Raw genomic sequence first — 12,075 nt, forward strand, 5'->3', positions numbered from 1 at the left:
TCAATAGACAATAGGAGTATCATTGTATCTTTTATTACATGTGTATTTGTCTATTGCTGTAGTAAAGTAGCATTTGGGAGGAGGAATACTACTTTTGACTCACTTGGCATAATGCCACAAGTCAAATATGCTGCCATTAAATCAGCTTTCTTTCCCAGTTCACATGTTTTTTTTAAAAAAATACTACTAGATATTAGATATTTCTCGTGTAAACATTTTTAACATTAATTCTGTTATTTCAACATTTACTGTAAGTTTGCTAATCTAGTTTCATGTTTCTTCATATTCTATACATGGAGATTAGACCCACCTATTCTTTTTCAGTTACATCTATTTTATTTGTCAGTCTAGTAATATAAAATAAAATGAATTTTCATGTCTTAAAATTTATCCTTAGTGATCTCTGCATCTTCTAGTAATTTTCACTTTTCAAAACCAACATCTTTTTAAGGGAATTTGCCCAGAATCCCACCTCTTAGTCATTTGCTCTATTTTACTATATTTTTTGAGATTTGAAATCACCTTTTCAAATTGAAAAAAAAAAAAATTAGACTTCTCTTTGCTAGTTTTAATTTTAACAGCACCTTTCACTTATCTGTAGTGAAATTTTCATCAAAATTAATTTCAGGCTAGAAGACTTGACATTTTTTAAAGTAGCTAATACTTTCTTGCTAGCTTTGCTGTTATATGTGTAACCACTCACATTATCATTGGTGATTTTTTTTCTGTTTATTTTTAGCTGGTTGGTGGAGAGTTTGACTTGGAGATGAACTTTATTATCCAGGATGCTGAGAGTATAACATGCATGACAGAGCTTTTGGAACACTGTGATGTCACATGTCAAGCAGAAATATGGAGCATGTTTACAGCCATCCTACGAAAAAGTGTTCGGAATTTACAGACTAGTACAGAAGTTGGGCTAATTGAGCAAGTATTGCTGAAAATGAGTGCTGTAGATGACATGATAGCAGGTATGGGATTATCTGACAGGAAAGTATAATTTAAATGTTTATAAAGATTCATATACTTCTCTTTATATTCTATAGGTTATATAGTTTTGTTGAAGCTACCTTGTTTTAAAATAGATAAGTAGAAATGTATGAGAAATTTGCCTTTTATGTTAAGGGGAAACCTGAAGATGACTTCTGTATTAGACAAAAATAATTACTATTTTGGTTTTCCAGGTTTTAGAAAATCTCAGTAATGTGGAATAAGTGCTATGAAATCTATCAGAAAAATAAACAGTACATTTCTATGTAGAACTTAATTAATAAACCTTTATATAATTAAAATATCACAATACATATTACATTTCTATAAAATTACCACTTTATTAAAAGTTCTGTGAACGCCATGTTCTCCAATCTGACATATATGGTACTATGACAGGAGGTGCTAAAAGCCTTCGGACAAGCAGGCTGTAGTTTTTGGAAGTGTCGATTTTACTTTGATATTTTTTTGGAGGAACTTTTGTGTTAAAATAAATGCAGATATATTGTTAATTAGAACATACTATTTGCATGAAATTTCAAGATAAAAATAATAATTTGGTGTTTGTTATGTGTTATTTCAAATAATAATTTTCATATCTGTAATTCTTCACGGTCAATCCTTTACCCACCTGCAAGTCCATTCTCCTCTGTAGTTAGATGCACTTCAGCAGAAATGTTTTGAAAGATGGTCGCAGAGCAACAGTTATTCCCAGAAAATAAGGAGTTTGAAATGTTGATTCTCTTAAGCCATGAATCTTCCATATAACTTTCTTCTGACATGAAAAGGTTTCATAATTCTAAAAGTGCTAGTATAATTCCTCACAATATATGATCAATATCTGATCCTTAAAAATAGTTCAACACCAGAAAATCCTCTATAATATTTTGATCTATGCATAATTAATTTTAATATCAGTAGAATAAAACATTAAACAAGAAAAAATAGAATGAAGAATAAAGATCAGTGCTTTTTAAATTTAAGCAATATTTTGAAATTTTTGTTTTTCTTATAGAGTATATTAAAATCATTTCTAATTGCTTTTGAGGTGGCATCTATCTCTATTTAGAATGATGTACTGTTCTCTATATTGGTTACTAATGGCTAACTTCATGAAAAATGAGAATCAAAATTAAAACATCTTTTTGATGAAAATATGGTACCATCTGCAAATTTTAGCATTAACAGGAATTTATATGTATAAACTTATATGTACACATGTTGTATAGAACATCATGTGATCTTTGAATCCTCATATCTGGATTTAAGCCCTTAAAATTCTTTTTCTTTTCTTTCTTTCTTTTTTTGTAAATAAAGTGCACTTTATAGAATGCACTTTAGAAAATGAGCCACAATTACGAACATACTAGCTTACTGTACATAATTCATGAGCACTGAGAAGTAAGCTGATAGTAAGCATGATAGTACCACAGAGCTTTTCACATTTTCTGTTATACAAAGCTTCTTAATTCCCTTATCCTTTATTCTCATTAATGATAATGTGGATAACACAAATTTTTCACTTTTTGTTATTTAAGTGATGAATAAGTGTTAGAAAAATACCTCTACCTTACTTTTCCATAGAGAAATTAAAATTTAGATGACATACTAATGAAGCACCAGTAACCACCAAAACACTGCTAAGTTTTCACTCTTGAGTATTTTGTAGCATGCTAAGTTCAAAGTTCTTTTCATTTAATAATATGAAGATATCATATTAGAAGGTGGTTAAACATCTATAGTAAATTGATAAGAGAATTTCATAGTCTTAGTATTTTTTCTCCTTTAAAAATCTGGTACAGAAAAGACCTTTTTTATAGACCTTTTAAAATTTTATAATAAAATTAAAAACTGAGGTGCTTGGCTATCTTATCTGTATAATAAATAAGAAATCTTAATAATTATGTAATTAAATACAAATGTAATAAGTCACTTTTTGTGACATACATAGGAGATGAGATAAAGGTTTGGAAATATAATTCTTTTAAAATAGTATTTGTAGGCATACCTTTAAGAAATCTTCTATGAAGGTTTTGTCATTGCAGCTAATTGCTTAAAAATGCTTTATATTAACTTAGGATTTTAAAGTGCTTGGTTTTTATCTAGAATTTTTTCTTAGAAGCAGATATTCTGACTAATATGTAGTAACTATGAACATTTTTATTACTTGAATGATGAATGTTCTTTCATTAAAAGATATCTCTTTAAAATATCCAGTCACAGGTTTATCGTAGAGATTGCTTACTTATAATGGTGTTAAGTAAGAATAAGTCAGTTCTTTATTGATGAAAATAACCATATTAAATTTCTAATTTGAAATACATAATAAATATTTTTAAAGTCTCAAAGTTCAACTAACTAATCTATGATATTGGATAATGTATAGTACATGTCAATAATTATTTCAACTTATCCTAACCTAACCTATTTTATTAATTGATGATAAATTGTTTATAATGTATATTTATTGTAATAACTTGCGTAGTATCTTTAATTCTTAGGATGTGCTTTAGAAATTGAGAAAATGAAGTATAAGTATTTAGATGTTTAATTTCTTGCAAAAAATGATTGATAGAGGTACTATTACAATGTCTAGAGATGAGAAAGTAATCAGAGACAAGGGATTAAATGTATAATTTTTTCTTATTATCTGGTGAGCTGGTGTGTCTCTTATATGAACATAAACACATTATCATAATGGATATCACTAGTCAGATGTTCAAATGGTACTTCTATTTAGAGACTAGTAAGTAAGAGTGAGGGCTCTGGAGCCATACTGCCTAGGTTTGAATTTTGACTACCACATAGTAGAGTGCGTTGTTGGGCAGTGTGATTAAGTTATCTATGCTTCACTTTCCTCATTTTTAGAAGGGGATAATAATAATACTTACCTCATAGGCTTGTTAGGAGGATTTGTGAAGTTAATGCATGTAAACCACTTGGAATAATGCCAGGCAAGGAGTGAGTGCCCCAAATTGTTGTTAATGGGCCAAGGACTATTTCAAGAATGTACTTTATTAAGAGTAGATAATTCTAAAAGAAAATGTGGTTAACCATCACTTTTTCATTTGAAAATAACAAATTTACAATGTTAAATCATTGTACCATTGCAGTTTTTTGCCTACTTTCCCCAGCATATAGCAGATTTGTGTGTGTGTGTGTGTGTGCGCGCGTATGTGTGTGTATTCTGAGAATTTATAAAATCCATTTTATATAATTTTTCAAAGAGAACTTAATTGAAATGGTAATTCTGATGGGGAGAAAATCCTAAAATTCAAATATTTTTTGCTTATCTGATGAGTTAAAAATTGTTAATTAGAAAGGCTATTCATGAGGGCATTTAGCTATAATACATATCCATATATATGTAGAAATGACAAGATAACTTTTGCTCTTTCAAAAAGTATATTTACCTTGACAGATGGCAGCTCATGACTAGAGTTCAGAATAACTTTATTTTCCTTTGAAGATCTTCTAGTTGATATGTTGGGGGTTCTTGCCAGCTACAGCATCACTGTCAAGGAGTTGAAGCTTTTGTTCAGCATGCTTCGAGGAGAAAGTGGAATCTGGGTAAGCCGTGGTCAGAGGGAAAAGTATTCAATATCAGTGCATTAATACTTAATGTTCAACAGTTCGTCTCTAGAGAGCTATAAACTTGAATTTGTAACGGAAATTGTTCCTCTTAAAGAGTTTATTAAATGATTTAAAATTAATTTTCTTTCAAGTTAGAAAACATTCTGGTGGTTAAGGTGATATATTAGGTATTTTTGTTAAATTTGTACAGTGACATTTCTTTTTCTTGTTTCCTTAGCCAAGACATGCAGTAAAATTATTATCAGTTCTTAATCAGATGCCACAAAGACATGGTCCTGATACTTTTTTCAATTTCCCCGGTTGTAGTGCTGCGGTAAGTTTTAAATACATATGCTTGTTTTTATTTCTTTTAAATCAACTCTGTGAAGGTATAATTTACATACAGTAAAATTCCCCAATTTAAAAAGTACAGTTTGTTGAGTTTTGAATAGTCCTGTAACCACCACGACAGTCATGATTTAGAACAATTCTGTCACCCACCAAAATTCCCTTGTGTCTCTTTGAAGCCTGTTCCCTCTCCCTAGGCTGTCCCTTGCAACCTTTGATTTATTTTGTGTTTGTATAATTCTATCTTTTCATATAAATAAAATCATATAGTATGTAGTTTTTTCTGCCAGGCTTCTTTTACTTACCATAATGCTTTTGAGATTATCCATGTTGTAGTTTATCAGTAATTCTATTCCTTTTTATTCTGAGTAGTATTACATTTTATGGATATACCGCAGTTTATCCATTCACTAGTTGATGGACTTTGGGTTTTCAGTTTTTGGTTATTGTAAATAAAACTGCTAGGTCTTGAATAAAGGTCTTCTGCAGGTATGTATTTTTATCTCTTGAGTAAATACGAAAGAGTGAGATTGCTAGTTTTTATGTTAAGTATGTATTTCATTTCATGATAAACATGCAAATTGCTTTTTCTGTAGTGGAAGATTTTGCATCCCCATCAGCAGTGTATGAAAATCCCAGTTGATCTGCATCCTGGACATTGTGTCTTTTTAATTTGAAGCATGTAAATGGTTATGTAATGGCACCTCACTGTAGTTTTAATTTTGTATTGCCCTTATGACTGATGTTGAACATTTTTCATGTGTTTATTAGCCATTCTTAAATCTTTTGTGATGTTTGTGTTCAAATGTTCTGTTCACTTAAAAAAATGTGATTATTTGTCGTTATCTTAAGAGTTCATTATATATTTGGGGTGTAAGTTAATTTGGAAATGTGTTTGTCACACATTTCTCCCAGTCTGATGCTTGTCTTCTTATTTTCTTAACAATATTTCTTGAAGTACAAAAGATTTTAATTTTGATGGAGTTCAATTAAAATTTTCTTTCTTTTATGACACATGATTTTATAATCTAAGAAATCGGTATAAACCAAGGTCACAGGATTTTTTTCTCTTATGCATTCTACTGAAAGTTGTGTTGTTTTACCTCTTATGTTTAGGTCTGTGATCTCTTTTGTATAAATTTTTAAAATATGATGTGAGGGAAGGTTGGAGGTTAAGTTTTGTTTGTTTAACATATGACTATCAAATTGTTTCAAAGCCATTTGTTGAAGAGACAGTTCTTTTCACATTGGATTGTGTTGGCACCTTTCTTGAAAACTATCTGGCTGTGTTGTGTGGATCTAGTTCTGAGTACTCCAATTCATGGGACACAATATACCTCTCCCTTTTTTTCATTTTCTTTGATGTTTCAGTGTTTTGCAGTTTTCAGCACGCCAGTTCTAAACATCTTTTGTTAAATTAATTCACAAATATTCCATATTGCTTTATGCTAGTATATAAAAATGCAGAGCATTTTGTATGTTGACCTTATATCCTGAGACCTTGCTAAACTCACTTGTCCTAGCAGGTTTTTTTAGTAGATGCCTTTTTATTTCATTTTGTACCTTATTGCACTGGCTAGGACCTTCAATTAGTAATCATAACAGTCTTGACTTATTCTCAGTCTTGGGGAGAGCATTAAGTATTTCACCATTAAGTATACTATTAACGTTAGGTTTTAAGATATATCCTTTATCAGACTGAGGAAATTCTTTTCTATTCATATTTACTGGGTTTTTTTTTTCATCATCAGTAAGTTAATATCAGTGTTGAATTTTATCAAATGCTTTTTCTGATTTTATTGAAATGATCATATAGTTTTTCTTCTTAATCTTTATTAATGTGATGAATTACAGTGACTGATATTTCAGTATTAAATCACCTTTGCATTCCTGGGATAAAAACTACTTGATCACAGAGTAATAACCTTTTCATACAACACTGGATTTGATTTGCTAACATATTGCTAAGAAACTTTGCAATTATTTCTATGAGTGATTTGACGATCTATTTTTCTTTTCCTGTGATAGCTTTCTCCAGTTTTGATGTTAGGGTAATTCCTCATAAAATGAGTTGGGAAGTATTTGTTTCTCTCTATTGAAGAGTTTGTGTAGAATTGATAATACTTATTCTTGAATGTATGCTAGAATTCACTATTGAAGCCATCTGGGTCTGGAGTTTTGTTTGTGGGAAGGTTTTAAACTACAAACTTGGGCTTCCCTGGTGGCTCAGTGGTTGGGAGTCTGCCTGCCGATGCAGGGGACACGGGTTCGTGCCCCGGTCCGGGAAGATCCCACATGCCGCGGAGCGGCTGGGCCCATAAGCCATGGCCGCTGAGCCTGCGTGTCCGGAGCCTGTGCTCCGCAATGGGAGAGGCCACACACACACACACACACAAATAATAATAATAATAATAAACTACAAACTTAATTTCTGTAGTAGATACAGGGAAATTTTCTGTTTGTTTTGAGTAAGCATTGGTAGTGTGTGTCTTTCAAGTAATTGTCCAGTTAATCTAAGTTGTTGAATATATTGGCATAAAGTTGTTAATCATATCCTCTATTATCCTTTTAATGTCTATGGGATATGTAGTGATGCCTCCTTTTTCATTCTTGTTACTACATTTTTTCCAGTCAGTCTAGCTGGAAGTTTATCCATTTTGTTGTTCTTTTCAACTAGCTTTCTCAGTAAGCTTGATTTCATGATTTTAATATACATGGTAGCATTGTAGAGCGTATGTGTAATTTTTGCCTAGAAGAACCGGTTTTGATTTCTGAATCCTCTAGTTCATTACTGTAGAGGACTAGTCCTTAGTGTTTCTTAGCTTACTTTCATGTAAACTATTAGCATTTTATAATGGAATAGGGTTATTGTGAGCCTGTAATGAAATAATATACTATTTAAGCACTATATAAGTTGTAAAACATAATGTAAATATTTATTGCTCTTTGGTTATTACAGGTACTTAAATGTCCTTTCAATCTCCCATTTCATCAACCATTATCCTAATTTTATATTTTTTCCTGACTATTTTGTTACTAATCTTTTAAGTTAGTTTCTACCAATTGTGAAACAAAAATAGGAAAGTTAAAAAAAAAACAAAACACTTTCAAGATGGAAGCAAATCATTTTACATATCAGTTTGTTAGTGTAGAGCATATATAATATGTATGTATATTGTGGTACTTAGCAGAGAAAACACTGTCACTGTCCCTAAGGGGATGAGGGTTATTTTATATGTAATAGTTCTACTTATACACATATGTATTTCTAATACATTTTACAGAGCTGTTGTTGACCTGACATCTGATAGATTTCAGTCTAAGGTATGGGGAAGAAGAGCAAAGTGTTTTGACTGAAACATAAGCAAGTTGCTCTTTTATATATAGAATTAACAAAGTTTAATTAAAACGGAATTAATAACTGTTTTAATAAATTGCCTGAATTGCCTCAGTAAGATGGCAGTTAATCCGTTTTTAGCCATTCGGTCACCAATTACCTATTGGTATGCAATGCATTTTACACACACATACACACACACACAGATAATTTTATTTATATGTTAGTAGTAGTGTATGTTTGAATTGTTTTTGCTCAGGGGATATTGGTGGACTTACACTATCTCTTCCGCCTTTCCTGGTTTTTCCTGCATCAGTCATTTCCATAAGGGGTAGTTTGGATCAAGAGTATATTCTTTGTAGAGGAGGAAGCAGGGAAGGAACTAGAACATTTATAACTATTATTTCATTTGAGTCATACAAGCTATATAAGATAAATGATATTATTGTTGTTACATCAGTTGAGAAAACTAAGTAAGCCTCTACAGTATAACATTGTTCAGAGTCTTAAAGTAGAGTCACAACCTGAACCAAAATTTGCCTGCGTTTCATTTAACAATGGATTGGCTAATTTTCAGACATGTTACTTCTGCTATTGAACTGCTGAAAAATTCAGATAGGAGCTGATTTTAAAACCCTTACCATTACAGTGTGTTTGATAATCTGCTTCTGGATGAGCATGAACCAGTGGCATCTTAGTAACAAGAGGGTACATACTGTTTGGACCACTGCTCATAGCAGTGGCTTTGCGTGATTAAAATCATGATACAACTTACTTTCCCTCCAAAATAACCATATATGCTAGGCCTTCTGAATTGTATTTTATATTGTGGAGATGCCTTACTATGAGCCTGCTGCCTCTACATGAGCAATTTGGTAATACTTACAGAGAGTTAGTTGAATTCTACAATGATTAGTGTAAAGGTGAATGACAGATGTAGGATGGCATTTTACGTGCTCTGTGACCTTTATGGATATACTGTCTAGATTTGCTTTTCATGATTATGGTTATTTCTTGAATTTGCTTAATTTAAGAAATAGTACACTCTTCTATTCACTGAAATAGTTAACTGAAAGCATCCTATATGAACATCAAAATCATTTTTTTTGCAAATTGCAACAGATAAGAATATAAATTTTGGAGTCAGCTAGTCCAGGAGACAGTGAGGGATATAGATTTCAGGGTCCTATGGACTCATTGGACACAATGAGGGATACCCAATTGTGGATACCAGAATATTGTAGAAGGAAATACAGAGGAAATGTGAAGGCAGCTTAAATCCAAAATCATAGAGATAGTCCAAAGGTCATGCCATTATCGCCATGGGATTAGAAGGAAATATAAAGAGTCTAGAAAATGGGTGATCAGGCACAAACGGTTGGGGAGTAAATGGGCCTGGATTCCACATAAGGTAGTACTCTACAAAGTTAGCTTTTGTGCCTTAAGGGAGAGTGTATGCATCAGTTAAACAGTTGAAAAAGGCTAGGAATACAATGTGCACTGTAAGAAGGAGCTGGTTGGTAGGTAAGTAGGAGCAGGAAGTTGAGACATACCCTCTAGAAATGGGAGAGTTCAGGTCCCTAAAACATTTTTTCTAGCTGTTACATATTGAAGACTATACTTCAGTAAAAAAATACTAAATTTAAAATACATATGTAATAAGAAAATAATTTTAAGAGAATGTCCTTGAGTAGAGGTAACTATCTTGTTGAAGAGATTGGCCATAATAAAGGTCCTTATTTATCTATGAAACTTTTAGAAGTCCACAATGAAACTAAGAAAAATACAGTCCTAGAGCCTCTCAGGTGTTTCATACCAGTTGTAGCAAGACCAAAGACCATTATTATTTCATTATCACTCAAGCTTATTAGCTTTTTCTTTTGTGAGATTTTTTCTTTTTCTGTTGTATTTTGGTTCACTAGTGTTTGCAACTGAATGTGATTTAGGACTCTCTCAGTCCTACTGTGGTGGAAGTGTAGTTCTGGAAAACTTGAAGAACAGCTTGTCTCAAATTCTTTCCTGTATCTCTTAGTTTAATGCAGCGTGTAAGTTCCAATGTAGGGCTCAGTAGACCAGATGATAAGACTGATGATATAGAAAGTGCTAGGGCCACTGGTTGGAAGTAAGAGATCTCTTGGGCATGTGGAGTAATGGGGGAAAAGAGAAGGAATGGGCTGCACTCTGCGTGCTTATTAACGCCGCTATGATAGTGCTGTCAAGGAGTGCCGTGGCTGGTACGAAAGGGCACTTGGGTATGCTGGTTGTGGCCAGAGGTTGGAAACCATGAATCTGACCCTGTTCCAATTGTGTTCCACAGGCATTATGAGCAAATTAATATATTTGTTAAGCTATTATTATAATTCTATAGAATCACTTTACTTTTCAATGTCCTCAATAAATATTTCTCCTGTTTACCTTGGTACTCTGAAGCAGCTATAGTAAGTGAAATCTAGTTTAGTGAAGCTTATGGAGGTGTTAACCAGCAGTAAACTTGGCAAGAATTGCATTTTGCTAGCAAACAAAAAAACAAAGTAAAATATTTCCCTTTTTAAAAAGTCGAAAAAAGGCTGTATTGACAATTAAAGTGCCTGGACTAATTGCTTAAATATTAAAATCTGAGAGGACATTGTATAGGAAAATTTTTATTCATTGTTAGGGTTTGAGTCTTCATTTGAAATGGTATGTGTGTTTATGTGTTTTTGTGTGTGTGTTTTCCTTTTGTTTTTATTTATGCAGCAGGTGCTTTGTCACTTTGAGATTTTTCATTGATCACATATTGATTATTTTCTATGTCTTAAGTCTCAATGCTGGGAGTATAAACTATATTTCTTACTCTTTGGGAACTCATTGGTAGACACAAAAGCAGCTTGTTAGAATAAGCTATTGTAGATTTAGGTACTAAGTGCTTTGGAAAAACAATGAAAAGGGAAAGTAGACTGGGGTGAAGTCCAGGAAAGCTTCACAGGAGAAGGAGATACTAGCCTGGTATTGAGGGTAATTGCGATCTTGTTGGAGGAAGTGTTTTGCACAGAAGTAGCATCATGTACAAAAAGGGGAGCTGTAACAGAACAGGTGGAACAGCTGCTGTGTTTAGATATACTTTGGAAAGTGGGGTAAGGTCCAAGAAGAGAATAAGATTGAAAGGGTTTGTTGGAGCCACAGTGTGTGTGAACAGCCTTGTATAACCTGCAGAAATTTAAACTTTATTTTATATGCAGAGGATTTTTATATGGAAGCTATATGTTATATTTGAGTAAGGTCATTATCAGCAATACGAAAGATCTGTTTGGAGGAACAGATCAGTTATAAAATCATAAACGGGGGCTTCCCTCATGGCGCTGTGGTTAAGAATCTGCCCGCCAATGCAGGGGACACGGGTTTGAGCCCTGGTCCGGGAAGATCCCACATGCCGCAGAACAACTAAGCCCGTGCGCCACAACTACTGAGCCTGCGCTCTAGAGCCCGTGCTCTGCAACAAGAGAAGCCACTGCAATGAGAAGCCCGTGCACCACAACCAAGAGTAGCCCCCACTCGCCGCAACTAGAGAAAGCCTGCGCTCAGCAATGAAGACCCAACACAGCCAAAAATAAAATAAATAAAATAAATAAATTTTAAAAAAATCATAAAGGGTACTTATCTTTTATGTGAAGGAATTTAGATATCTCATAGAAAGATAAGTAAATCCACTCAGATGTTTTTGACTTCAAGTCAAGTAATATACCACTTTCTCATTTTTTCCTTAGAATGTCTAGATTTTTTTTTATTAATATTACCTACTGAATACTATATTATTCCTTTCCTACTTGTGAGTGGATTTGAATCGTTTT

The 12,075-nt window shown here is 32.8% G+C and overlaps 1 protein-coding gene across 7 annotated transcripts in view; it reads left to right on the forward strand.

Annotated features, from left to right (window-relative positions):
• Window positions 1-12,075, forward strand: part of NBEA (neurobeachin) — a 620,064-nt gene that overhangs the window by 52,088 nt on the left and 555,901 nt on the right. For all 7 annotated transcript variants that reach the window (XM_032611436.1, XM_032611437.1, XM_032611439.1 and 4 more), the window contains exons 2-4: window positions 740-971; window positions 4,460-4,560; window positions 4,802-4,897. In XM_032611436.1, coding sequence (XP_032467327.1) covers window positions 740-971; window positions 4,460-4,560; window positions 4,802-4,897 — 429 coding nt within the window. The remainder of the gene's footprint in view (window positions 1-739; window positions 972-4,459; window positions 4,561-4,801; window positions 4,898-12,075) is intronic.

The sequence above is a fragment of the Phocoena sinus genome, chromosome 18, assembly GCF_008692025.1.
Source record: "Phocoena sinus isolate mPhoSin1 chromosome 18, mPhoSin1.pri, whole genome shotgun sequence".
Taxonomy (NCBI): Eukaryota; Metazoa; Chordata; class Mammalia; order Artiodactyla; family Phocoenidae; genus Phocoena; species Phocoena sinus.